This window comes from Monopterus albus, unplaced genomic scaffold (genome assembly GCF_001952655.1).
Source record: "Monopterus albus unplaced genomic scaffold, M_albus_1.0 scaffold42.1, whole genome shotgun sequence".
NCBI classification, from domain to species: domain Eukaryota; kingdom Metazoa; phylum Chordata; class Actinopteri; order Synbranchiformes; family Synbranchidae; genus Monopterus; species Monopterus albus.
In genome coordinates this window covers 1860308-1887643 of record NW_018127922.1, presented here as the reverse complement: position 1 = coordinate 1887643, position 27336 = coordinate 1860308, and the positions used below count along the sequence as shown (strand labels likewise).

Here is a 27336-nt window from a genome sequence, read left to right as displayed (position 1 = left end):
AGCATCAGATGACATTTTATTCAGTTTTCTTCCAAAAACATCAACCTACGCTTTTGAAATAAAAACCGATAATTTCATAACAATCCAAACCTGTTGATAATTCAGTCACTTTGATTTACAAAAAAAGAAAATGAGAAGTCATTTAAGGTATGGAACCATACTCCCTGCTAATAAGACCTTTTCATGGACACTGCTTAGTTTCATGCCCTCAACAACAATGAACAGTTCACAGATGGTTACTAGAGTATTTGAGTGTAGTGAATACAGTATACACAATATGGAGGGTATACTGAGGTGATATGATGAGTTAGTAGGCCTATGTACATAAATGGACAAAGGGTGGAGCCTGAAACTGCATAGACATCATGTGCCTTTCACTGGTATAACATGGAAATGCAGTTTCTGCTGTGGTAACATGTAACTCTGGTTTCCAGCCACCAGATTAGTCCATGAAGTAGCTTCAGTGATGAAAACAAAGGTCTATTTTGTAAAGATCCCTGTTGACTATCTGCAGACAGTGAGAGTCTTCCATTATTGAAAATAGAAGACTACAAGCAACCCATTGTTGTAAGTACAACCTGACTTTACTTCCTTGGTCTTTTCTGTGAAGTTAGAGTGCAGGTAGAAGCTTGTGTGCTGATTATTTACGTAGATACTGGGGTGGAAACATTTTAGAAATGCTTTGTTAAATCCAACCCCAGATTACATAATGTGAACAGTCTCCCAAATGTTAATGCTGTGTCCCTTATGTTGATTTAGCAGGGTATAAAAGTAAAAAATAGGAATATTATGATAAACTATTGGTGCAAAAAATATGGTGTATAGAGAGATGACTGAAATGTAAAATTGACATGTCTGCACTTAATAGAGCTGAAAGCTATCAATCTCAAAACCTTTTGTCCAGGTCTGTACACTAGCTGGCCTTGTTTGACAAAACTGACTCAAAAGTTGCAGCTTCAAGTGAATCTAAATCTGGTTTTAGGAAACCAGTCTGTGCTTTAGAGAATGACTGGGAACTAACAAGTCCAGTTGATGGCAACAGACAGGACAAGACTGGGCAAACACGTTAAAAACACCACACAATGTGGACCAGACCAAACACATATTACAGTACTTTGACTTTCAGTCACAGCTTCCCATGATGTTTCTGGCATAGCATGAAAAAGGAGCAAACATTCCGACACACGTATTGAAAATAGCAACGCTTTAATAAAGAGCAATTTTACAAGACTGCAATGTCTAGCTAGCTAGGTGATGACTGCCATTGACATCCATGGTGTTTTACAAAGATGCGGTTATGGTAACTGGGTTTGAAGTTTGATGGGTTACTTGCAAGTTGCATTTCTGCATGCGAGGCAGCCTTCAAACAGTTACAGACCCTACATTGTAAAACAGTTAATGTCAATGAATGTTCATGTCAAGAGGTAAGTAAAAAGAATCTCATGGAGAAATTTCCTTAACGTTTTCCAAACACACCGGTAAGTGAGAGTTCACACAATGGTCATGCTTTTACCGGTCACACAAGCCAATAAAAAGACGACACTTAATCATGCAAAAAAAGTTTTTCCTCTAAAAATAAAAGAACAAAAAATCCTTTTGAGTTCTGATATCCATCCGTAGTGACCTTGAGTAAGAATAAGCTGCGCTTTGATGATGACTTTGGTGCAAAAAAATGTTCCTGTTTCGAAGAGGACAGAACTTGTCCTGTCCACTTCTCAATGAAGACACTCTTGGTATAGACCAGTTGTGAGAGTTTGCCCATGACCCCACCAGACCCCCTTCCTCCTCCAGATGAGCACAATCTTCAGCCTCACCCACCCATCCCTAGATGGTGACACCTTCAAAATACAACCATTCAAACACAGATACAGCAATAAATTGTCCCACGTACAGTACGTCGTCCAATGGGGCTTCGATCACTTTACAGAGAACACGTCTAAAAACACATGAACAGCATTACCTATGTACAGAGGACACACTAACAGTCAGAGGTTGGCCTAGAATGGATAGAGCTGCATTGTGGGAATGAAGTGCACAATGAAAAGAGCATTCAGCTGATGAAGAAAGACAAACCGCTGGAACAAGGAATAATGGGGCAGAGGGAAACAAGTTTCCAAAAGAGAGATCCAAATGTGACCTGGCTTCTTATGTAGAAACCTCAGAGAATATGTGCCTGCTAGGTGGTGACGATTTCTCACACACAAGTCTCTCTCTGCTGGTTGTAGACTAGTTATAAGGGAGATTGGTTTTTGCGTAGCCAGCAGTTACAGTTCAAGGGTCATCGTAACAATATGTCGCCATACAGTCCCAGTTCTCTGACGACTTTGATAGAAGTCATCAGTCTCTGCAGATGAAGAGGTTTGCCTCAGATTCACTGTGAGATTCCAGGTCTGATGATTTGGCTTTTTTGCGTTTTTCAGCAGATGAGTGATCCCAGAGCCACCTTAAAATAATGTTGTGTTTTACAGACAGACACGGTCACAATAACACTCACTGCTAAGTTAATACACGCTACCAGCTCGCTAGAGACCTTTCATCTCTAACCGAGGAATGTGACCCTGTGTTCCTCTATGGGAAGGCATGAGCACACAAACACACAGAACATGTACATAGAACAATCAATAGAAAATGACTTCATCCCAACTTGATTATTGCCCCTTTCAACTGTACATCCCAGCAAAGATTTTAGGTTTTTGTGCAGCAGAGCATTATCCCCTCTTTGAAGGTTTGTGCTATATATATATACATATATGTATGTATGTATATATATTGTCTGTCTGTGGGTCTAACTTGACCTTGGATCTGCCCCAAAAAAGCCCCATTAATATTTAACATCTTATTAAAGCCTTCCCCTCTCTGGCTGTCTAGATGAATGTGTATGTCATCACTGCCGGCATTATTAGGGTCCCGGTCAACAGACATTAACCTCAATTGCTTTGACTCCTCTGACTGACCTTTAGTGGTTCTGTCTACCAGCGTTAACACTACATTAACCATGTATATGTTCAATGCCATTTGTTCCTCAAAGTGGAGGTGAAACGTCTTTTGCAGTAATTACACTTATCCAGTTTTTATAGAGTGTAAAGGGCTTCACAAGAGGCTGATTTTGGACAGGATGAATGCTCGTACAGTTGGGTGTCAGACCATGTCTTATTGGCAAGACTGAGAATCGCCGCCTTAGTTATATTTAGTCACCTCTCTGTCTCCCTCTCAGTGCATTTCTTTCACTAATTTTAGAGCAAATATAACAGAACAATAAAAAAAAAACCCTGATGTGGACATCCAAGAAGTACGACACTAAAGCAGGAAACAGCTTCTAAACAGGCTACAGATGGGTGGAAAAGACAAGGTTGCCTGATATTGCACAGCTGTTTAGGAGGGGGAGAAAAGAACACAGAGTGTGTACAGCATGTCTTAGAGTAGCTAAGCTAGTGTGAGAGGTTTACATCCAAATGTGATGCCTGGGTCTGGCTCAGTGCTTTCATCAGTAGTTCCAGTGCAGTAACACATTGGTATCTGGCAACATGGTAATGACATCAGGTGCCAAAAGAGAAACACAAAGGTTCACTGCTACGTCCATACACACACACACACACACACACAATTGTGCCTGCAAAGTATCGCCCCATGCCAGATTCTTGATGTGAAGTTGGCAATTAAGAACAAATGGAGCTCATAAAAAGACTCAAACAGTAATGTTGATGCAGCACACTGAAATGTAGAAAAAAAGATCACGCACACACGCGTTCAAATCGATTACCTCTGACATCAGGTGATGGATGATGCAACCAGGAACCAATCTGAACAAAATGCTTACATCACCTACATAGACACACACCCTTGGCAAAGTTCACACTGAGTAAAGTGCCAGCAAACGATCCAATCAGAGAAAGAGACGCGTGTCCTCCAAGTTTGATTCAGTTGTGGGATGGCAAGAGAAGTGGGTACATTTTTGTACAGGAAATTATCAGGATGAGGAGATCAAGAAGTGGCAGTAGAGCTTCTGCACTTCCACAGAGGTGTCATCTGAATTGGCAAAATCAAATGGGATGAGTGGGACTGATGCAAAGCCTCTGGTCCCCCAGCTTTATTGATCCAAAGACAGAGAGATCAGTAGCCACATGGAGAGAGGAGAGGAGACTAGAGGGTCAGGCGACACAGAAACAGATATCGGCATTTCATCTTTTATCCCGTCTCCTCCTCCGCTCCTTTTTCCCCTTTGTGCTCGTCTTTCTTCATCCTGCATTGGATTTGGTTCTGGATTTGTTTTCTTCCAATTTTCCCATCTCTTTCCTCTCGCCTTCTCTCTCAGCTTTGCTGCCATGGTTACATCATCCCTACATGAAGTGCATCTGCAGAGGACGAGGTGAGAATGGAGAGTAATTTAGTTCAACAAAACACCTCATCAAGTGCTTAGGCATCTATTGACAAGCATATTACCTGCCGCAGTGCCATAAAAACAGATTCCCGGGGGCGTGAGTGCTCAGTAAGCAATTATATTACTGTTATATTTTGAATTATTGGTCAAAATACACTTGTTTGAGAGCTGTGTAGCTTTACCAACTGATAATTACATGCAGTGGGAAACATTTTTCACACCTGCTGATCAATTTTAAAATTATTTGACAACATGATTCATCCTGCTTCTTGAGCGGGCCACAGCTTGCACGCCACTTATCAGTTGTTAAGAATAGCCATGAATAAGTGCATCAATTATTCCACAAGACTTGCAGAGATGAAGTGTGTTTTTGTTAAAGGAAGTTCTTGCTCTTGGTTTTTCTTACACTGTTGGATTTTATATCAGTTTAGGACATCCAAGCTATCACAGTCATTTAGAGGTGACAACATTTATTTACTCTTATTTGGTCAAGTCAAGATTTTATTTTTATAGTCCAATATCACAAATCATAAATTTGCCTTAATGGGGGGGGGGTTCAACATCCACCGTTACTGGCATTAACTCTATATCTACTGCGCTACACATTTCAAAGCATAAAGCATAAAAGCAAGTGCAGCCTTTATAGCTTTATGTAGAAATATACTGTGACTTCCTGAGAGATACAGTATCTGAAAGTATTAGACTCGAGCCTCATATTCATCCCTGTAAGTTAAAAGAAAAGCTACATTCATGCATATGCTTCTGTAATAACATAGTTCATAGTCAGATCAACTGAAGTTAATCATTAAACTGCATTGATGTTGTATTCAAAATTGCTCAGATATATAAACTGTAATCTGAAAGATCATTACAGAAATAAACATTTCAGAAAATATGGCAATTTTTTTTCTTGCTGAGGGTTGGATTGGAATATTGATACCACTCTGATGTCTGGTATCAGCCTTTGTATTTGTAATGCATGTAACTTTTGGAAAGAAAGCAACCGGCTTATTTCCCAAAATGTGAAACTATTCCATTAACTATGTTGTATATAAACTAATATACTGTATGCACTCGTGGGTGTTTGTTTGTGTTACCTGTGTCCCCGGAATAGGTCCAAAGGGATTGTTGGGTCTCAGGACAGGCTGGTTGTACATGACAGGCTGCGGGGGCATCATGGGAATACCTCCCATCTGATGAGTCATCTGAGGAGGGAGCTGGCGAGACGGCAGGTGAGCGCAGGTGGAGAGCAGAGAACAAACGAGGTGGGGAACAAACAGGACAATGTGGATGGAATACAACAACATTATTTCAGAGTAGATCAATTCCAGCAGAGGATAAATGAAATATTTCTGAATGTATGACTGAAAGTAGATTGGAGGACACTGTTCTTTACCATTCCATACACAGGCACTTGGGGTGTCGTCATAGGAAAAGCCACTGGTGCTGGAGCCTGTACACAAAGAAGCACAATAGACCACTTTCCAAACTGAGCTAGTTTTACGTCTAACCTGTCAGACAAACAAAGGCAGAAATGTCCTTACTTTGTTACACATTTGCCAGCAAGACGCCTAAACCTCAGCAACAAAAACACTGAACAAAGTTGAACTGAGGTAGATTGGCGACCTGTAATAACTACAGCAAACGAATTGTTTTTCCTCTCGTAATACAGCAGCAACAACAGCACAGCAATAAAAAAGGATCTTAGCACAGATGTTTAAAAAAGTAAATTAAGAGGGAGGTGAAGTGAAAAAATGTACTTACATAGCCAGTATAGATCATCCCGTTCTGTGGAGAGTCACAGAAACATTAAAGGTTTTTAATGCAGTTCTTCATACAACAATAAAAGCCATGGTTGTGCCTTTTTTTTCAAAATGTGCAGTCAAGATAAACTAGACCTTTGCCCAGTCCTCATGCTCCAGTCACTTCTATGTTTCTATTCAAGTCATGCCCCCGGCTTTCTGAGCCACTGGCTGAACAAATATGCGGTTTGAGTTGAGAGGTCAATCAGTCGAAAATTAAAAGATGAAACCAGATTGAATGGAAGAGACGTGTAAGTAATTAGAAGGGAGCACAAAGGACGGAGGCACATTTGGGATCTCCTTCAAAAGCCTCGAATGCAGCAGAACGTTGCATTTGGCCAACAGGTATATTTGATGAATTTCAATTCGGAATGAGATATATCATTAATGAGAAACTGACTTCACTGATAAGATGATGGATGGCACCCAATTTAGATTAGATAAGATAAACATTTATTAGTCCCGTGACAGGCACTCAGTGTTAAAAATCTAAAAGTAACAGGCAAGGTACTATCAATATAAATATAAAATTGGTGTGGCATTTAGAGACAGCTGGGGTTTTTCTCTACTTCATGACAGCAGAACTGCAAAACAATTAGTCAATTAATCGATTACTTGAGTGACAGAAAATTTATCAGCAGCTATTTTGATAACTAGTTAATCATTTAAGCCATTTGTCAAGCAAAAACTGGCAAATATTTTCCAATTTTGGCTCGATCTGATTTCATAAGCTGAATATTTTAAAGGGTTTTGGAGCGGCAAAATAAGCAATTTGAAGGTGGCACCTTGGATTCAGGGAAACTGTGATGGACACTCTTTTCTGATATTTTATAGCCTAGGTGATTATTCAGTTAAAAATAATCCTAAATTGCAGCCCTACAGTACATTATAAGGTAAGGGCAGGAAAAACTTGCTTAAGTGGAGAGCAGGTGGCGTAGGAGGCTGTGATGGGAGCTCACCATGAGCTGACAAGTGTGGTGGAGACAGAGAGATATAATTAATCTTTAACAGGTTTTAAGTGTGGCAGAGACACAACGGTGTCTTCTTCATTTAGATTTTACCACAAGCTGTGTGAAATATGTATTCTATTAGCTGTAACTGCTGGCAATATGTGACATTTTACTTCCTGCATTGAGCCATCGATTTAAGCCAGCACAAATGCTATTTTTTCAGTCGCTGGTCTGTACAGTATGTATACCCGCGGTGCACATGTGACCATGGACAGCTCTAGTCCATTAAAAAGACTTGATGAATGTGGTTTTTAATTTACCATCTGAGGGACAGGCATGGGTGCAGGCGCCATGGGATGGGCGGTGTGAGTCCAGTTGGTGCTGGTGTACATAGTCTTAGACTGCCAGCCACTTCCTCCTGTTGGCTTCTTCTCTACCAGCTGACTCCACTGGAGCTCTGGCCTGATGCACACACACACACAAACCCGCATACATACCGGATTTAGAGGTGCGCAAACGATGCAGAAAAGAAATTGTGACTCAACTTTTGTTTGTGGCTCAGTTTTGGATGTCAGGAAATCCCACTCACTTTTTGGCTGGCGTCCCCCCAAACTGCAGGTCTGGGAGAAGGGAAAACAACACACAACATCAGCTGAAAGGAAGCAACAGAGAGAAGAAGAAGAAGAACAGGACAATAGAAAAATGAGAGTGATGAGTATCTGGAGAGAGAAACTGTATACTCACTACCAACAAGGCTGGCTAATGACGAGTCAATATCATTGGGCAGCATTTTCCCAGAGTGTAACGGGGCTCCAGGGCTGTGAATTTGAGTGGGCGGGGCTGGTTTCAGCAGGTCACCTGACATTCCACAGTTACCATGGTAACATGAAAGGGGGAGAAGGGGGAAATGAGTCAAGAGCATGAAGCAACTGGACTTCACTGTCACAGCGGATCCAGCTCTGAGCATTGTGTGTTTGCTTGTTTCTGTAAATGAGTGGCCATTTATTTGCGTGTTTTGTTGTATATTTGCATTAGTGTGTGTGTGTGCGTGTGTTTGGTTATGTATGCAGCCCTACCTCCCCAGGCATTGTTGTTGTTGGGCACAGTGTGTGTGGTCTGGATGGGGGAGAAGTTTGGCTGCAGGGTGAATAGCTCACTGGTCAGGTTTGGCACACTGCAGGATGAAAAAGTAAGCGGAGAGCACAGATTTGTTTCTCATTTTATTTTTGTGTAACCAGAAAAGTCCACTGAAAAATTTTTTTATAGTGACAGCCAGGCGAAAGGTCTCTTGGAGTGAAGGGATGGAATGAATCAACAAGCCAAAGGCCAGCAATTTGCAGGTGAAACAGAAAACAATAAAAGCTCTTCAATCTTTCTATAATATACAGAAGACTTTCCCTTTTCTCTGTGTTTGCACTGTGCGTGACTGCAGATATAAGACTCACTGATTGTTGACGGGGACGATGGGTGAGCTGGAGAAGAGATCTGTGGCCCCTCCGCTGCTGTTGGCACTGCCCACTGACTGGGTGCTGGGCGATATATTTGGCGTCTGAATGTCGACCACCTTATGTCCGTCCTCCTGCTTGGACAGCATCAACAGAATGTGACTGATCTTGTTTGATATTTCCATTGCTTGTTAACGGCTTTGTGGCACAACCTGAGTGTTAACCTTCTCTGGAAAAACAAAAAAGAAGCCAATTATCTCTCATTTTAAGTAGGTTAGCCATTTGTGTATATATTACTTTTTTCTGTTTTTTTTAAATCAGGTTGTCCTGGATACTTCTTTATTGGGATGAACAATCCACTGCAGAAGCTATTTGCATTGTGAGTTCATTTCTATTCTCTGTGCAGCTCTGTACCCTATGGGCCAGCAGCCAGAAACAGACAGTGTATTTCACTGTACTGCAGGATTAATGCACATGTCTATTCAACTTAAACAACTGTGTGGAGAAGGAAAAAAAACTTGGGGTACCGTGGTGTACAAGGTTCACACAAAATAAAGACAGTTTGCTTTTCGCTTGTGAATGACTTGCAAATGTCTCGCCTTGTGTTGCTGCAGTCTGTTGTCTTCTGTCTTGTCGTCCATACGGCTGAGAGAGATCCCATTGCTGGACAGAGAGGACACTGCGCTCGACAAGGTGCTGGATCTTCGGGTGAGACACACACACACATATTTTTGCAAAGCTGGTGGAATTTACACAGTTGCTATATTACTTTATTTTGTTTGTTACTGCTCTTTTTACTTACTTTGTAACCTTAACTTTAAGACTAGGAATCTACAGCAACATTAGAGGCTCTGAGGCTAATGCAAGAAACACATTGATGAATCGATCAGTTTGAAATTTTGCTGATCAAAATGGAGGGGATTACTAAAGACTACAAAAAATACACCAAAGTGAACTGTAATCCATCCTGCAGATGGTGAGACGTTCCTCTCAGAGCACAAATATGAATACAGTAGTAACAGCAGAAACCCTGGTAGTAGTAGCAGATCAGCAGTATAATAGAAATAGTGGTGATAAGAGTAGACCTTTAGTAGCCTAAAGCCCAGCAGTTGTAGTATTAGTATTAATAGCTGAAGGAACAGACGCAGCAGCTGTAGTAGGAGCTGAGATCTGTAGTAGTAGGAGATCTGAGGAGTTGCTTTGTGGTCTGAACATACCTGCTGGCTGTGGAGAGGTCCTTGAGCTTCCTGCCTTCCAGAGAGGCTAGATGCTGCTCCAGAGCCTCCAAGAGAGAACTGGGTGGGTTGAGGTTTGGGGGTAACTTTAGAACCACAGCCAAGACAACTAAGTTGGACACATTCCTTTCTCTCACTACCCTCTCGTCACCTCCTCATTTTATCTCAGACACTTACAGTAGATACACACACACAAAGCAGCAGCAAAATTACAGTAAGACGTTGCCCTCTACTCTATGACAGCTCTGGGTTGTTTTTTTTTGTTTGTTTGTTTGTTTTTATGCATTTGGTTTCATCAGGTTTGGTTGACCAGCATGCATACATCAGCCCTGGATCATGCAAGCGAGTCCACAGAAGAACTGACAGGTCAGGACAGATTAGAGCATCATCGCTGCAGGGCCACATCTCTGAACCATCTAACGAGCCCATGCAGACGCCAGCAGTGCACAAACGCTCTCATAAACACGCACATCTACACGCGCATACACATAAAGAAAATCACAATCCGTAAAACAAAGAGTTAACCCGTGGATTCCACTCTAGGTTATAAATCAGATTGAAATTCATCATTCATTTGATTTAGTTTGGAGAATAGGCAGCAACTTTATCCCACTGGAAGCCATGGATGTTAACTCAGTGAAACATAAACATCTGGTGAAAAACCAGGTATACACATTGAGCTGCTGGTCAGCGCTCTTTGTTGGAAAACAAAAAGGATGGATGGGTTCATTTTGAGCACGTGATACCACGGTTTTCATCCAGAGCTTCACATTTCAGCGCCAGAGAACACAATGCAAACACAACAAGCAAAGAAAAGATTTCTCATATACTTATTTTAAGGGGGAAAGAGAGTAAAATGCGAATTCTGGATATCCTTCTTCAGAGAAATCTAGAATATGCTAAAAGTTTTAAAGTAAAACAGACACATATCTAGAGCTCAGTATAGGCATGGGTCACTATGTTGTTGAATAAGAGCATATAAAGTCTTCATAAGCACTACAAACATGACATTAATTTTTAAAAAGGCAATCCTTTTCAGTTTGTTACCTGATTTGTGAAATTGTAAACATCCAATTATGTGTCTATTGGAAAGGATACGTTGCATTCGAGGCCTTTAGCATGCTATGCAGTACTTATGATGGCATTATATACACCTATCCAAGTCATATTTGCAGAAACCTATTTAATAAAAACCATTCGCTGCTCTCCCCACAGCTAATGCAAAGGGACATAATCTTTTCAGGAAAATGATTTGAACACTGCTTATATGCGCTAAAAACTACTTCATAAAGCTGTGCTCAATTATTTATACAATAAGCCTTTGAATCAAGAGACAAGCCTTGATATTTACTCTGGGAAAATGTCAGGAAGACTGCTGGGAAAAATCAGACAGATACTAAGCCCCAGTCATGGACATGTAAAATAGAAGTATGCAAAAAGAGACTAAAAACATTTGATATTCAGCTGCTTAAATGTTGCTTTCAAAAGCTTACCTTAGAGCAAAATTTGTTCTGCAGTGATTCACATAGGAGGAAAATTGAAATTCCTAGTGCTTAAAAATTGTGGAGAAAAAAATGTTTCAAGGCTGTTTGTAGGTCTTCATTTATTGTTTCCTCTCTATTCTAGACTGTTCAGACAGAAAAGGAGGAAAGGCAAAGGAGAGTGAAGAGAGGAGGAGGACGGGGCAGCTGCAGTGTGGGCAGGTCTGTAGGGTGAGTAGGGAACGGGAGCATTTAGAATGAAGCATTATAGGACTGACTTGACGGATTTATATACTGGTTGACTGACTGGTTGATTGACTGACTGAGATGAGATGTGGACTGACCTGTGTGAGATCGGGGCTGTCGCCCTGATCTATCCCAACTCGCTGTGTCACAAAAAAGGAGGGAGGGCGGGGGGGAAAGGGGGAGGCAAAATAAAAATAAACCAAATGTAATAACAAAACAAGGAATAAACCAAAAAACCCAACAGATCACAGGTTAAAAATAGGGAAGAGGTGTGTGAAGGAGGAAGAGGAGGAGGAAGAGGAGGAGGAGGGAGAAAGAAGAATCAAACCCAAGCATTCATTACTTCATGCAGTGGCTGGAAAGGAAAACAAATAAAAGACAACAGAGGAGGAGGGGAGGAGGGCACATGCACACGCATACAACACCTATATATGCAGTATACTGTATGTACACACACACACACACACTTATAAGTACGCACTACACGTGCGCGCAAACACACACACACACACACACACACACACACACACACACACTGAGATCTGGAGAATGGTCTGAAATGGATGCTGAGCGCACCGACTAAGTGAACAGGCGGGGCAGAGAGGGCAGACAACAGGTCATGTGACTGCGAGGTCACAAACATCCAAAAGGAAGACACTCAACTAATGTTGACTTTGAACAGAAAGAGAAGGGAGGGACACGGATGACACACAAACAGACAAACACACATTTTGTTAGACAGGTAAAATGAATGGATCCTTAAAGTCAACGTTAGTCTGTTGTTGTTTTTTTATCTCTTTGGATTGAGCGGCCGCACCCCAAACCTTCTTCCACATGGGAACGAAACCAAGCTGTGTGAGAAAGCCTTTGAAGATGGTGCACGGAGGAATGCTACGCAGTCTAAAACTGCTGATATTCGCTGCGAAGCCTAGCAACTGTTAATTAAATAACAGCCATTATAAAGAGAAAAGTATAACTGTTTTTTTAGAAAAAGGGAGGGAATAACATAAGAGGAAGAGGAGACAGAGATAGTGATAGAAGAGCTTGCTTGGGCATGCAGTGCAGGCATGTGAACAGGCAGCACGCGAGGGGTCCCTCAGCTGGAAGCTCTATATGAGTGGCTCTCTGATAAACTAAAACTCAGCCATTAATCACTGTCTTGGAGTAACCCCCTCCCCAGGTCAGGGCAAGAGAAGGGCAGAAACAGCAGAAAATCTAGAGGCAAAAAAAGACTTGGAAGATTATGAAGAAGAAGCCTCTGGACACTGATCTACGGTCAGTTTTAGGTTTGAAAATGGTGACCGTAAATCAGATCCCAAGGCTAACAGGAGTCTGAAGCAAATCTCAACAGGTTTAAGTGGATTTTCTTTGCAGGTTAAATTAAAAAATGGAACATTTAGATATGTTTATACAAAACAAGAGGAGAGGAGACCTTTGAGATTTGCTCCAGACAGATTTTCCCTCTACTGATGTTTAACTCCGTGGGTGACCAGCAGGACGAACAGATGTTACCTCTGCCACTTTGAGAAACTCGGACAGTTTGGTCATCCTGTTGAGAAAGGTCTTGTAGATCTCCAAAGCTTCTTTGCACTGGTTCTTCTTCATGTCAAAGTATTTTTCTGTGTACAAAAAGCCCAGAATCAGCACCAGATTATCATCATTAATGCACAAAAAAAAGAGAAGAGGGAAAACTTTACTATAGTGTGTATTTTAGTGCACTGAGATACCAGATGATTATGTTAAAAAGTGTAAACAATCATAACTGCAAAAAAATAAATCTACCTGGTATTGACTGGTCCTGATATGCCTGCCTACATGGTGATGAAATCAATTCTACATAAAGTTACTATATAACCATAGTTGAGGCAGCCCCGATCATGCCAATTAATCAATGAATCATTTAATGAACTTCACAGTAAAGAGTCCAATGGTCTGTTCTCAGTCTGTGCCTCCTCACCACTGTAATAAATCATGGGAGAAAGGAATTTCTAGTGTTTAATTGGCTTGAGAGACAGTAAGAGGAAAAATTGATTTCCCCTTAAAGGACTGAGCGGAGTCACAGTGATGTGATCTCGACATCAGAGGAATATTATACAGTGTGGCCTCAGTAGAGATGAACTCTGGTATGTAGTGTGTAATGGTTTACCCAGCATGTTGATGACCCCTTCATTGTAAGCAGCAAACAACCGTATGGAGTCTTTAAACAGCAACATGAAAGCTGTGTTGATCACTCCGTTGGTCAGCTCATTGGAGTTAGGCTGGATGGAAGAAGACGAGACTGTTAGAGATGGGCTCAAGATATTTCAGTGGTTGCTACGGTTTTTAGGTACAGGTTTTGTGTGGTTCTGTTACATTTACCTGGAAATCCAGCAGTGCATCCAGCTGGTTCTGAATGATGGGAAGGGTCTTAATCAGCTTCTCTGTGTTCATGGTGCGCATCACACCGTCAGCCCTAATAGCACAAGAATATGTGCACACAAACAAATGCAACATACTCACAGGACTTAGCAACCCTCTGGAACCAAGAAAAGGCAGAGAAATGAGCACATTTTGTGTACGTTCTGAAATAAACAGACACATTGTTTCTCCTCCAAATGAAAAGTTCAATTTACAAGCAAAGCAGCAGCCTTGCTCAGTTCAGTACACTCGAGGATTTTGCCACTAGAGCCATTTTTGATCTGGTCTGATGATTCTCTTCTATTAGAACATTTAGGATTTTACCATCCCATAATTGCTCTTTGTGGCCACAGTAGCTAAAGTTCAGCAAAATTTCAAGAGGCTTATTTTAAGGCAAAATAATACATTTGTTTGGTACATATCTATTTGTTGTAAAGAGCCACGGCCGACCGGTGCCTTTCTGTGTGGAGTGTCCATGTTCTCTCTGTGATTGCGTGGGTTCTCTCCGGGTACTCCGGCTTCCTCCCACAGTCCAACGACATGCAGGTTAGGTTGACCGGTGACTCTAAATTGCCCATAGGAGTGAATGTGAGTGTGTGGTTGTTTGTCTATGTGTCAGCCCTGTGATCGACCAGCAACCTGTCCAGGGTGGACCTTGCTTCTCGCCCATTGGCAGCTGGGATTGGCTCCAGCTCCCCCACAACCCTATTCAGGGATAAGCGGTACAGATAACTGATGGATATCTATTTGTTGTAAAGTTGAAATAGAGAAGCTGGTCCCATTGAAGAGTAGAAAATAATAGTCACCTCTTTTTGTTAAAATGAACTATAATGCCCCTCTATACAGTGGCAAGAAAAGGTACGTGGACCCTTTGGAATGACCTGGTTTTCTGCATTAACTGGTCATGCCATGTTTGTCAGTAGCGTGTGTGTGAAGGCTTGTTACCCTCTCTTCATCTTGGTGAAGTCCACGGCTGCTAGTCTGTAAGACATAGCTTTTTCATTCAGGTAGCGACTGTAGCGTCTGATGAAAGTCGACATGTTATACCCTGCAGAGTGGGATAAGAGGCGTTGCTGCAGTTAGAGACGGATCACCTTGGGCTACTTTCAGTCAGATTTAAAAAAAGCTATAATCCCTTTTATATGACGTATACTAACATATACAAACAATCTATTTGTACTTGGTGTTTCAAACTGGCCACCTTATTACATGTATTCATGTATTCATTTTATTACATTTTAATATATTTGAAAACAAGCAGCTTCAGCAGTTTCTTTTACCAGACAAAGACAACATTTGTCTTTAGCTTTGCAGTCCTGGACGGTTGCTGGCTTTGAAATAGGCTCTGATATAGGCTTATTAATAGTGCTACAGTGCCAGGGAGAGCCTGACATAAAGTAATTTTGTTAGATGTATAGCACTGCTGAGTTTACAAACAGCCAAATGACATTAAATCACCTTGTAGTGCAGCCTTATCTAGAAAGTTGTTGAGGCTGAAGAGCGTGTTTCTGGAGGCAAGGTACTGCATCAATCTCTGATGGGAAAAGAAGAGAATATTAGAGAGAGTGAGCATCTTATCTGTTACTGCTTTCTGAAAATATCGAGTCATGTCCCCACGGACGCGTTGAGTGTGTGCATGCTACACAAAGTGAGGAGTTCATTTGTTGCTGCTGCATCTTTACAAGCATTGCACAGAGGTCAATGGACACTTTGACTTCTTAGAAAACTGTAGCTGCCCTTGTTGTGTGTGAGGTGGAGTTAGATGCCAAAAAACTCACATAGTCACAACAACCAGAACCATGCAGAAAATCAAATGAGCATTGTATCGTTCTCTATCTTTCCATAAAACGGTCACTGGTCAGCTGCAATATGCTTTTATCTGTTTGTGTTTTTGAGTCTTGGTTGCCAGGTTGCAGCAGTTCGAGCAGCACACGGTGTGATGCTAATTGATTGCATCCCCTTGTACATACTGTATTAGACTCTCACTGGCTCTTGTTTCACATCCATGTCCCTTGTTTTAATATGAATTGCTGATGGTCCAGGTGAGCTCTGGTTCATCCTGCCTAAGCCTTCACACAAAAAAAAACTCACCAGTAAAGCTACATATGCCCCTTTTATCAATTCCACACCTTTCTTTCTTCAAATGAAATCCCATTGGCATCCTGTTTTAAAAGCACATTAAGGAAGTAGAGAGGCCAATTCTTGGTGCTTTAAACTACACTGTTTTTCTACTCGTATAGAAAATGTCAGGCCAGGCAAAAGCCAGTTTAGGCATCACTGACAGATTTTCTAAACGTCATGTCACTACTCGTGTCACTAAAAGCTTTGTTGTTCTCCTACTTTGAGTGCATCGTCATGCCTGAAGTAATTGCTGCCACTTCTAGTCCGAGATGCTTATCATTTAACATGTTTGATGTTTTGGTTGTTGCTCTTGTCATAGGGGCGGTGGAGTGAGGCAATTTGTCAGGGTGGCCATTGAAATGTCAGCAGCATACTTCATCAGTCCTTGCTGGAAACATGGAAGGTGCGGTGTCAAAGAAACTTGCTGCAAGAGTTGGAGAGAAATTGCTACAAACTGGTGAGTGAAATGTCAGTCTCAGGACTGGTCAATAATTCATGCTAGATGAACATCCACATCACACTCTCTCTCTCATTGTGTGTGTGCAGGCAGAGAGCATTAGACAGTACAGGAAGTGTCTTTGTTTCACTGACTCCATTTCACATGTGCACTGTTCTAATGGAAGTTTGCCATCTAGTGTAGGGATTCAACTAATGATTATTACATTATTGAACAATCCGATGATTATTTTATAGATGTTTGATTTATGAAATAATTAAAAGACAAAACATTTCTCCCATCACACGTTCCCAGGAGATAGATTCTACAAATTGCCTGCTTTGTTTGATCAACCAACCACAACATAAAAATATTCCATGTACCGTGATATTTCAAGAAAATGTTTGGCCATTTGTCTTGATAAATTACTTCAGTGATTATTAGATTATCTAAAATGTTTTTTTTTCTGTCCATCAGCTGGTTTAATAATTGACAAATTAATATTTAGCACCCTAAAACTTGAAATGTGAGAATAAGATACTTGTTAGAGTGTAACTGTGTACACCTATCAAAAATAAATTAAAACACCCTGAATTATATAAAGAATGTGCATAAATATATGAAATAATCACTGATAGATTTATTTATATTTATAACCGTGTAGTGTAGTGTAGTTTTCTTACTTTAGCAAAACTGCACCCCGACCAAAGTTTTGTATGACTAACTCACATTTGTGGCTCATTTGTAATTCTTATATTTCTGTTATGTTGACTAGTCTCAAAAAGTTATGAGAAGAGATTGTTTAAAGCGCTTGCTTTGTTGTTGTCTTCAGCACCTTAAAATGGACCTAGTTCCAGAGGACAAGCCATTTTCTCATGTGTGTGAAAAATAAGTGTATTTGCCCTTTATGGGCTTTTCTGCTTTGGTGTTCAGCTCACCTCGTTGCCGTACATCATGAGGTGGTGTGTGGTGATGAGCGCTTTGAAAACCACGATCCAGCTGTTGCTGGCTGTGCGCTCCAGCAGTGTGTCTGCAAGGTGGGGGATGCTGACGTTCAGCTCATTGGTGCAGTGGATCAAGTCTGAAGGACAGATTAAAAAACAACGTTAAAAATCTGGAGATTCAGAGAAAATTGTTTAAAAAAAAGAGAGAGAAACATGGACAATGACACGGTTAGCAGAGACACATTTACAGAAACAGCTGTAGGGCCAAGAGGTTCATTTGTGAAGTTGCAGATTTCAGCCTGTGTCCATAAACTCCGACTCTCCTTGGTCACTTACTGGAAGTCACCAATCATAATTTATAACCTTAGAGAGCTTAGAAAGCAGGCTTGGTTACTGTATACTGAATCAAAGGAATGAATGAACCACCCTGATGAAAGCAATCACATCAACTGGTACATTAATTTTGACTCTTCTAATATCAACACACAAATCAATTATGAAATGATCATCTAATGACAGAGACTGTATAGACAGATGAATCAGAACCAGGTCTGCTGTATCACAGAATCCATTACCTGGCTGTAATTCAACAGAATTACCCACCTACTTCACTGATGAAATATCAGCTCAAAAGATGGAAAGTCATATTACAAGGTCACTTCTATTCAAGCACCATCCACTCAAGGGCTACATAATTTAAAAAATAAAACTCAACTGAATAGACTGGTGATGAATAATGAATCTGAGTTTTCTTCCAAAGCATCTTTGTGAGCAGTGGCAGACTATAACCAAGCTGAATCCTATGTTTACCCCTCTGAAACTCACATTTAGAGTGTAAATTGCCTGCTCAAAGCAAATGTGGAACACACAAAGGAAAATAGCTCAGTGGTCTGCTGCGTGTCAGATTCAAAGGTCTGACAACTGGCAAGCCGAGGGTGTAAAGAAAAAGAAAGTGCTAAGAAAAACTGCCATGTTAACACAGAAGCAGTTTTATATTTACAGCTATATGCACCATAAACAGATAACATGATTCAGAATTCAATGATGAATGTACAAATAACACACTAGGGACTATGCCCTATATTCCTTAAAGATTTTGGCTAAAGATCACAGTGTGAGGTTGTTCAGCATCTGTAATCTCTGAGATTTACTGGACCAAGCCTAAACAGCTCCAACATGAGTCTTCTCATGTGCCCTGTATGTGCCGTGAATATGAAAATAATCAGCTGTGATTCAAAAAAAGTAAAGGTTATAAATATCTTCAATGAAAAATCTTTTCTAAACTTGACCTCAGGTATTTTTACAGTAGAACCCTTCATATAAACAGACTGCAGTGTGCACTTAATGTAAAACTGTTTCATGTAAGGTGTTCTCTGGCATTTATCTGTGAGTTAATGTTATTTTCCTGGATAAACCAGTTCCATTTATCTCACTATTTTGCTCTGAAAATCCCCATTTAGAGTAATGAACACAATGTTCTGAGATTGTGCTGATTATTTAAAACCCAGCCAGGAATAGAATCTCAGCTCATAAACCACATATCTGGTTTAGTGAAAAAACATTGGAAGTGATAAAACAGTATCTACAGAAGGGGGAAATCTCACAGTTGATCAGTTAAGAGTAAAAAAAAAAGTGAATTATATAAAATCAAGCACTGTTGTTAAGCTATTTTCCAACAGATGATAAAGAACAGCACATTAGCAACAAATCAATATGCAACGACAAGTAACAGATCTAAACTGAGAGGGTCCGGATGCACCCTGGTGCACTGGGGGAGTGACGGGGAATGAACTTGCAATCAAAGGCAGGCAGGCAGAGAACTACTGAGAGGAAACTTCAAGCAGTTTGGTTTCTGAGGCAAATTCTCTGCCTCTTTCTCTCATAGGATCAGAGGTTATCAGGATTTATTTGAAAGCACTGTGATGTTTTCTGCGCCCACTAAAACGCTGAATACCAAAGAGCCGCAGATGATACCACAATTAAATGTGTAGTGCATGTCAGAGGCACCAGCAACTCACAGCAGCAAACGCCTCAATCCTGTTCATCTCCATTTCATTATTTTTTGTTATTTTTTGAGTGTGCAAACCTCAGTGGCAACGGCACAACCGGTAATAACTATAACAATCCAGCCATGCTAACATCAGAATTGATATTTATAGACTGTGACATTTTGACTGGATGACTGTCACTATAAAGCACATTTATACGTGATTGCTCTGACTCTTTGACCGCACATAAAAATGGCTACAACCCTAATCATAGCTATATATTGCTATTTTATTCTGAGCAGTTGTATTAGTATTGGTATAGCCCCTTGTTAAACCATACAGTAGTAATGGTAGTGTTCAGTCATGCATTACACATTGTTAATGGTTTGTGATTTTCCTTTTGGCTCAATAATTAATGGGACATTATTGATTCCAAATAATTAAGGTTTCCTGTCAAAAGTGAACCCACACAGACACACTGTGGAAATGCCACATTTCTGCCTTATGCTTCTTAGTAGCCAGGTTAATCGTGTTGCTGTGTCAATGATGGCCAAAAAAAAACAACAACAACTAAATGTTACTTTTAGCTGAGTAATTGCAATGTAGGCTTGCTTCTGTTTGAACATAGCTGCACCTAAATAATGGCGCTTGTTCAGTCAGTTTAACTCTGAAGCCGAGTCCACCTCTATGTGTTCCTGGGGGTGATAATACATCAGCTAGGATTTAATAATCATAATAATCATCATGTGGCAGTGTAAATAGCTAGAGGTGTGTGATGGGGTATCAGCTCTATGACTACCAGCTCGGATTATTGATAAGCTGCAGTCTATCATGGGAACAGAGGTACATCAATAACGCAATTAGAAATAAAGTTTGGGACATCGGTGTGCAAACATTTATACAACAAATGAGATCACAACATGGTGTCATCAAGTTCAATTCAAGACATTTGTAATGAGTATAGTGTTTAAGAGTATGTGGTACCGCAGAGATTTCCCATCTTAAACTTTCTGTAATAAAAAAACTGCATTCAAGATGTTTTAAAACCTTGGCTTTAGATGAAGTGAGTAGTTGTCAGGGCTTGAAAATGAATTGCAAGATTGGGTCATTATACTGACACATACAGTAGGCTAGCTGTGGGAGTAAAATGCGTGGGTATATTCATTAATGCTCAGCTTGTGTGCTCCCATCACGTCAAACCGCCTGTGAGTCATTTCAACCTCTTCTCAAAGCCCTTTTTTACTTAATTTGTCTGAAAGGCCATAAATGTGGCTGCCAAGGAGCATAAGGCTCATGATTAGTCTCAGCTCATGCAAACATCTACAGTATGTCATTATTACAGCCTTGACACACAGCAAAAAAAATCATATGCTGACTAACACAGCTGACTGTGCTCTCAGAGCAGAAGGTCATTTTTGGCCTGATTGCAATTCCACATGTAATAAATCAGGTTTCTCTTGAAACTCTATCAGCCATGCATAATATTGCATAGTGAAAGTAAAATCCCATTACTGTCTGTCATGCTCAGCATTTGCTATAGGTAGTAAATAATCAGCATTGTCTGTTTATGTTACCCACCAGTCAGACAAGGTCATGACATTATAAGAAAAACAAACCTGCAGGTGAGACCTGGGTTTGTTGACTCTGAATACCTTTAATTACCAGTGTTACATTTGATTAATCAAGTGTTGCATTTGGAGAAATGGCTTAGCAGTTCATCTTTTTCTTTTGACTGTGCCTGGAAAGGACAATAATAAGTCAATAACAAGCTGAATATATTTTAAATGTAAATGAAATGTCATCTGTATTTATCCAACCTCTCAGATTAGGTAAACAGATCCAGAATCAGGGCCCAGGTGTTTGATGTTATTTCTTTCTGATCCAAACAAAAATAGACTGAATTAGCTCCAAGGGGATATGATTTAAACTCCCACTCATGGGCAACTTGGCCGGTAACCTCTGTTTCAATATGTTTTGTTCCTTAATCCTTAATTCCTTTAATCCTACAGAGAGCCCATGTGAAACTGGAATGTCTGGATTCTGTTCCAACAGTAAGAAAACCTCGTTCAAATCCCACTGAAATTTCTATCATTCTAATAACTAACTAAAATTACTGCCTTGCGTCTGCATGCCTTTGCCAGTCAGTGACCTTGACGTTTGACCACCAAAATCTAATCAGTTCATCCTTGGGTCCAAGTCGACGTTTGTTCCCTCAAGAGATATCACGTTCACAGGAATGGGACGGAGAGACAACCCGAGACCATAATGCCTCTGACCGTGGCTATCACCGCCACGGAGGTATATAAATACAACCCTGGTAAACCAGCCTTTCTCAACAGCATGCTGTGTATCTTGTTTCGTATGTATAGATAGAGATGGAAGTTGTTTTGTTGGAAAAAAATGTTCCAATGGTGTCATCATTTAATATTTCTGATCTTTAGCAGCATTTAACAAATACCATTTTCCAAATGCCCTAAACCTTCACAGGCTAAAAGTCTCGACAGAAGAGACGAATCCATGAGCAAGTCGAGGGGTCACAGTTAACTGCAATGTAGTAGATCAGAGAACGGTGTTTTAGTAGAAGAGTGATTTTATAAGGGAATTTTATGGATATGTATGAAACCGAGTTTCAGTGATGTAAGTACCTATGCTGCCATAGTTGTAAATTTTTTTTGGGAGACTTACTTTCCTTATCCTGAGACAAATCCACTGCAGCACTTGCTATTAGAAACTGAAAGATCATGATTTTAACACGACCTGTCCAGGGTGGACCCCGCCTCTCACCCAATGTCAGCTGGGATTGGCTGGATGGATGAATGGTTTTAACTAATTCCAAGGCTGTATTTTAAATTTGTCATATTATTACAAATGTCAGTGGGATTTTGAACAGGATTTTCTTACTTCCAGACCAAAACCCAGATGTTCTGGTGTCACCTCAGCTTTCTCCCCCTGCTTACCTCAAAATAGAGAGCATGTTCTGTATCTGTCACTTTTTATAACAGAAAAGACTCTCAAATCCAAATGTGATCTGGGTGAGTTGCACAACAAGAGCACGGGTAACACGTCTGAACTCTCAGACCTGAGATCGACCCACAGTCGATACAGTTGTAGCTGACTCATCAGAAGCGCCTTTAGAGCTATATAGCTCATTGCCTTTTCTTTGCACTTTCTTTATTCACTTTCCACTAAGGTCATTTCAACCAGTCGAGAGATTAGCACCACTGACCTTATGATTACAAACACACTTCCTTCCTTGGTTCTTCTCTAACTCTGAAAGTGCAGCCTCTACTCTACTCTGAGCCAGAGAGAGAGTTGTATGTTCTATCATGTCCTGGACAGAGAAGTGAGGCCCTCTAGCAGGAAATAGAAAGCGTTTTATGGTGGAAGCTAGCTATGTCTATTAGAACAGCTGCATTTGAATGGCTCCAGTACAAAACACTCATTCAACGAAAATTTCAAGCTTCAAGCTGCCAGAGAGGTGAACTGAGCCAGGCCTACAGTTTCTCCTTTGGCCTGGAGCTTTTTATTCCACTAACGATCTGAACTAGAGCCGGATCAGAACAAAAGCACCTTGGCCAGAATAAACCGACCCATTCTAAAAGACACTTCAATGTCCTTGCAAGCGGGGATATTTTTGTAGTCCATTTGACAAATGAAATTTTGTCGTGTAAATGCTCCAGTTCTATTTTGAGAATATCTGCTCTCACCCTTGAGTTAAGTGACATTAACTGGTTTCTGAGACTCTGACTCACAGTGAGCACAGAAGATGGACGATCTTCTGTCATGAATTAACTGCAGGGGTAATATGTTCTAATAAAGCGTATGTGTAATGCAGTAATGGAGGCAATCGCTTGCTGCACTTAATTTGATTATTTGTTTTGCACTTATAACAATTTTTTATTTGGAAAACTCATTGGCTTGGTTTTCTTCCGAGTCTTTATTCACTGTACTGCAGAAATCTTCCAGTTTCTATCTGTACCTGAGGTTTCCAGGTGGTTCCTGTGAGTAACAGCCGAAATATAAAATATCATCCTCATAGATACAGCAGTAATACCGCTGAATCATCCTCATAGATACAGCAGTAATACCACTGAAAGCTTAAATGAATAGCCTTTAGTGCTGGTCACCATCAAGATAAGGAGATTAGTATGAAATCAAAGCACAGTAATTACTCATTTAAAAATCGAGTTATAAAAGGTTTGTGGTAAATGCACACAGACATGCTTCTGAACTGTTTTGAACACCCCCGCTAGGTTTTTCTGCTTTAGTGGCCTTTATAGAGCAAAGTGATGCAGCCCTGATTTAGATGAATTGTGTTTGAATGGCTGTGGCACATCTTATGAGGGAGCCCAGAATTCCCAGTGTCACCTCTGCTGTAGATATAGCTGACTAATCCAGTGCCAAACTCGCCGGCTGACTGGCTGGGTGTGTAGCCGGACGACTGACTCTGGGGCTGTTTGGCTACCGAACTTGCTGTTTCTCTCAGACTGATGCATCTACATTTCCTTATGACTAGCCATCTTGCTATTTGCCTGTCTCTTTGTCTGTCTGTGGCTCTGACTGGCAGTGCCATTGATTTCCTGTGCTCTCTATTGACCATGTCAAGTAATTATAGTGAGGCAGAAAAGTCAATAACCACTGGTAAAATCTACATGTGAGGAATTCTCTTTCCCCATGTGTGCACACCTGCTGCAGTTTGCACCACACTCAGGTGATTAGCGGGAGATAAAAAATCTGTACTGACACACAAACAACAAAAAAGCCCCACTGTAACACCCCCTAGCACAGCTACAGTACACACAATACACTCACTGACTCTGCTCCTGGAGAACTCTGGACTGATACCAGTAACCCATTCATTAATGATAATAAGGCACTAAAGGACAGGGCAGTGAACTTGAATGTCAGATGATCAAAATGAAGAGAAAATGTAAGTGATGCTGCAGGAATAAGGCGCATTCTGTACTAGAGTGTCTCCAGAGGATATAGTGCTGCTGCTGATAGTGGCTAATGGATAGGCCTACGCTGTAAAGCGTCTGGTTGCAATATGATTGGTCTATACCAGAGTGGCCTATTTCCTCTGAATGACATGCACTGATGCTACCTGGCTGTTCTCCCCTTGCCTTAAATTAAATGTAACTGCTTGCTTTAATGACCAGGTACATTGTAGTGTATGGTTTACTGCGTAAATCCCATTTTAATCCAAGGGAATGTAATGGTGCCCATTTAAAGAGTCTACAAACATAACGATAGAGGAAGAAAGCATAATAGATGCTGTTTATACAAGCCATCCTTTGTGAGGAAAGATGCTGGTAGCTTGATGCATGCATAGTAATGGTAGTGATGTTATGCTTAACCTACAGTCAAGGTGTTTCTTCTTGGGTCCGCTGACTTCGTGCGTCGTGGCCTTGCAGACGGCTTTGCTGATGGCAGACCCGGTCGTGCTGTGCTGCGCGGCGGCGATCCGGTCCGTCAAAGACTGTCCCGACATGTTACAGAGGAGGAGGTGGAGGTAGTGGATGGGGAGGCAGGCGGAGTGATGGTCGAGTCCGGGTGGGGGGAACCGGTGAGGACGATAAAAATGTCTTTAGCGGCAGGGAGGAGGGTAGTGCCCTCTGCGAGAATGGGCCGTGTGAGCAGGAGGAGGAGGAGGAGCAGGACAGCAGTGTACAACGACCAGGATCCGGTGGGAGAATTCATGCGGCGGCCAAATAAAACATAAGACGGTCACATCCAGGGAACCATTTAATATTCAGTCGAAGGCATCGGGATGACCCAGCTGCTGAAATAATGCATTACCCGATAGGCTATAAAAAGCTGTGTATAATTAAAGAGGCCTGCATCAAAAACAGCTCAGTATAGGCTAATAATATAAGACAATGTACAGTGAGCAGCTATCCCTGAAATAGCCTCTGCCAAGGGTGAGATGCCGGCGGCGGAATGCGCCTGTACGAGGACTGAATCCAAAATAATCGAGAGACTACCGGTGATTATTATCAGATCTATGCGGCATTTCCTATGACTGAAGACTCATTTTCAAATGCGATATAAAACAGCATTGTCTTTCCCTTTCCCCCTCTTCTTCACCCGGTTTCACCTCTGAATCTATGCAGAGATCCGAGCGCAAACCCCTCTGTGATCCACACGGCACCCCGCGCTGGCTGCATCTACCCTCAGCAGCTTTGATTTCTATCCCCCGTCTTTTTAATGTTCTTACAAAAGGGTGTATTTCTGTGTTGAGGTTGCCGATAGGCCAATTCAGTCTTTTTTTGTCAGTCAAACTTGTGTGTAAAATGGCAGTACATGAATCAGGTGACTGGGAGAGGAGGGCGATTGGGCCACTTCTCGGGTCCGGGGAGGGCATCTTAAAGCAGAAGGCTGCCCCGGGTTTTCTAGGCAAAGAAAGCATCTCAGTCGGTGCATGTGGAGGGCAGACTCTCCCTGATTACCTGCTGTCCAGTGACAGGGACAGACACAGGGAGTAAAAGCCATCAGTTTCGTTTGTGTCATGCTTGTGCCCTGCTTCAGTATGATTTCTCATAAAGACTAAATCTATCTGCTGGCCTCTGTTTTTCAGCAGTAATCCCATGTTAACTACGTTGTTTTATGCAGTTTTATTATGGCACTATAATAAAAATCCGTTCAAACATATAGTCATTATAATTTGTTTTTGGGTGACATTTTCAAAATAAATTTCCAGCAATGTTCCAGTTTGATTCATTTTATTCCAATATCATGCATCTAAATGACATTTCTACCATCAGGAAGCATTTAATAGTTCCTACTTTATTTTAAAAACTACTTCTGAAGATGGTTTTTAAAGGTTATACTTTCCATTGTTAAAAGGATTTTCTGTGGGAACCACTTCTGTTATTACAGAGAATTATTGCAGTTTCCTGGGAAACTGGAAACATCATTTGGGAACCATTTGAAAACATTCACTTCACACAACCAAAACCTGTTCCTGCAGGGACTTCTGCTTCTGCAACAGCATATTATTATTTTACAGTAGGTATTAACTATTGTTTTTATTAACGAGTAATCAGCTGATTATCTCAATTAATTGTTTGGTCTATGAAATTTACTAAAGCCTAGGGTGACATCTTCACGTCTTGTTTTGTCTGACCAACACTCCAAAACCCACATTTATTCAGCTTAATGTTACTGAAAACAGAAAAGGAACAAATTCACACAAGTTGAAAGCAGGAACTAGGGACTATTTGACATTTATCATAGAATTCCTGACTGTCATATTTTGATGGTGAAACATGCTGGTTTGAGGTGAGATGATGTGACATTTGACTTTTTCTATATGCAATTACTAATGTGTTGCATGATGAGGCTAGTCCATGTCTAAGGAGGCTAAGTAACGCATAGAGCAGGTGCCTGACTTGAAAACATGGAGTTTGAACTAACATTCGAGGCGGACTCAACAAAGGCAGTTTAAATAATAACCTTTTAGAGATGTTCAAGTGTAGTTTTGGTAGAGAAATGTCAGCACTACTGAAACCACAACACACATACACAATAAAATGGAAATCAGAGCCTAACAAGAAGGAGACTGTACATCACGAAAAGACAAAAGAACCACAAAAACAGTTTACACATTACCACTGCTATTCCTAATTAAAGCAATTCTCTAACCACTAATAGCCTTTAGGTTTCTTCAAGTGATTGAATGGTCCGTTTAATGGACATATCTGTTAAATTGCCTCTCCTCCATTATCTCTGCAGCATTTTTGTTTAATTCTGACTTCAACAGATTCTTGTGGGCTTTTCTCAGTAGCATGCAAGAACAGATTTAAGGTCCATCTATTCAGGATGTGAAAAGAGATGTCTGCACATTTACCAGCCAGTCGTGAATACATGGGATGTATCCTTCAAATGCTTATTAATGTTACATAAAGGGATTG

The 27336-nt window shown here is 40.9% G+C and overlaps 2 protein-coding genes across 6 annotated transcripts in view; one reads left to right on the top strand and one right to left on the bottom strand.

The window, feature by feature from the left end:
• Positions 1-13: 13 nt before the first annotated feature.
• LOC109959951 (phosphatidylinositol-binding clathrin assembly protein-like) lies at positions 14-25984 on the bottom strand. 2 transcript variants are annotated; one of them, XM_020599723.1, is made up of 19 exons: positions 24785-25984; positions 17430-17572; positions 15393-15468; positions 14880-14982; positions 13896-13989; positions 13684-13795; positions 13050-13156; positions 11635-11677; positions 9793-9877; positions 9175-9277; positions 8576-8709; positions 8207-8304; positions 7875-7988; positions 7720-7750; positions 7451-7592; positions 6143-6166; positions 5775-5831; positions 5476-5595; positions 14-4352 (listed from the first exon to the last, which is right to left on the bottom strand). In XM_020599723.1, exons 1-19 carry the CDS (start codon positions 24912-24914, stop codon positions 4338-4340), a joined length of 1731 nt encoding a protein of 576 aa, XP_020455379.1. In that variant the 5' UTR covers positions 24915-25984; the 3' UTR covers positions 14-4337. The 2 variants fall into 2 exon arrangements, with proteins under 2 accessions (XP_020455379.1, XP_020455380.1); XM_020599724.1 differs by lacking the exon at positions 11635-11677 and having other exon boundaries at positions 13049-13156; positions 24785-25983.
• Positions 8663-27336, top strand: part of LOC109959952 (ras-related protein Rab-39B-like) — a 34645-nt gene continuing 15971 nt past the window's right edge. The window contains exons 1-6 of one of the 4 annotated variants that reach the window (XM_020599726.1): positions 8663-8733; positions 8897-8954; positions 9190-9283; positions 10110-10176; positions 11437-11522; positions 16375-16512. The gene's annotated coding sequence lies outside the window, so the exon portion shown is untranslated. Of the gene's footprint in view, positions 8955-9189; positions 9284-9883; positions 10177-11436; positions 11523-16374; positions 16513-27336 lie in introns of those variants that run through there. The other 3 variants (XM_020599728.1, XM_020599729.1, XM_020599725.1) reach the window with 3 other exon arrangements.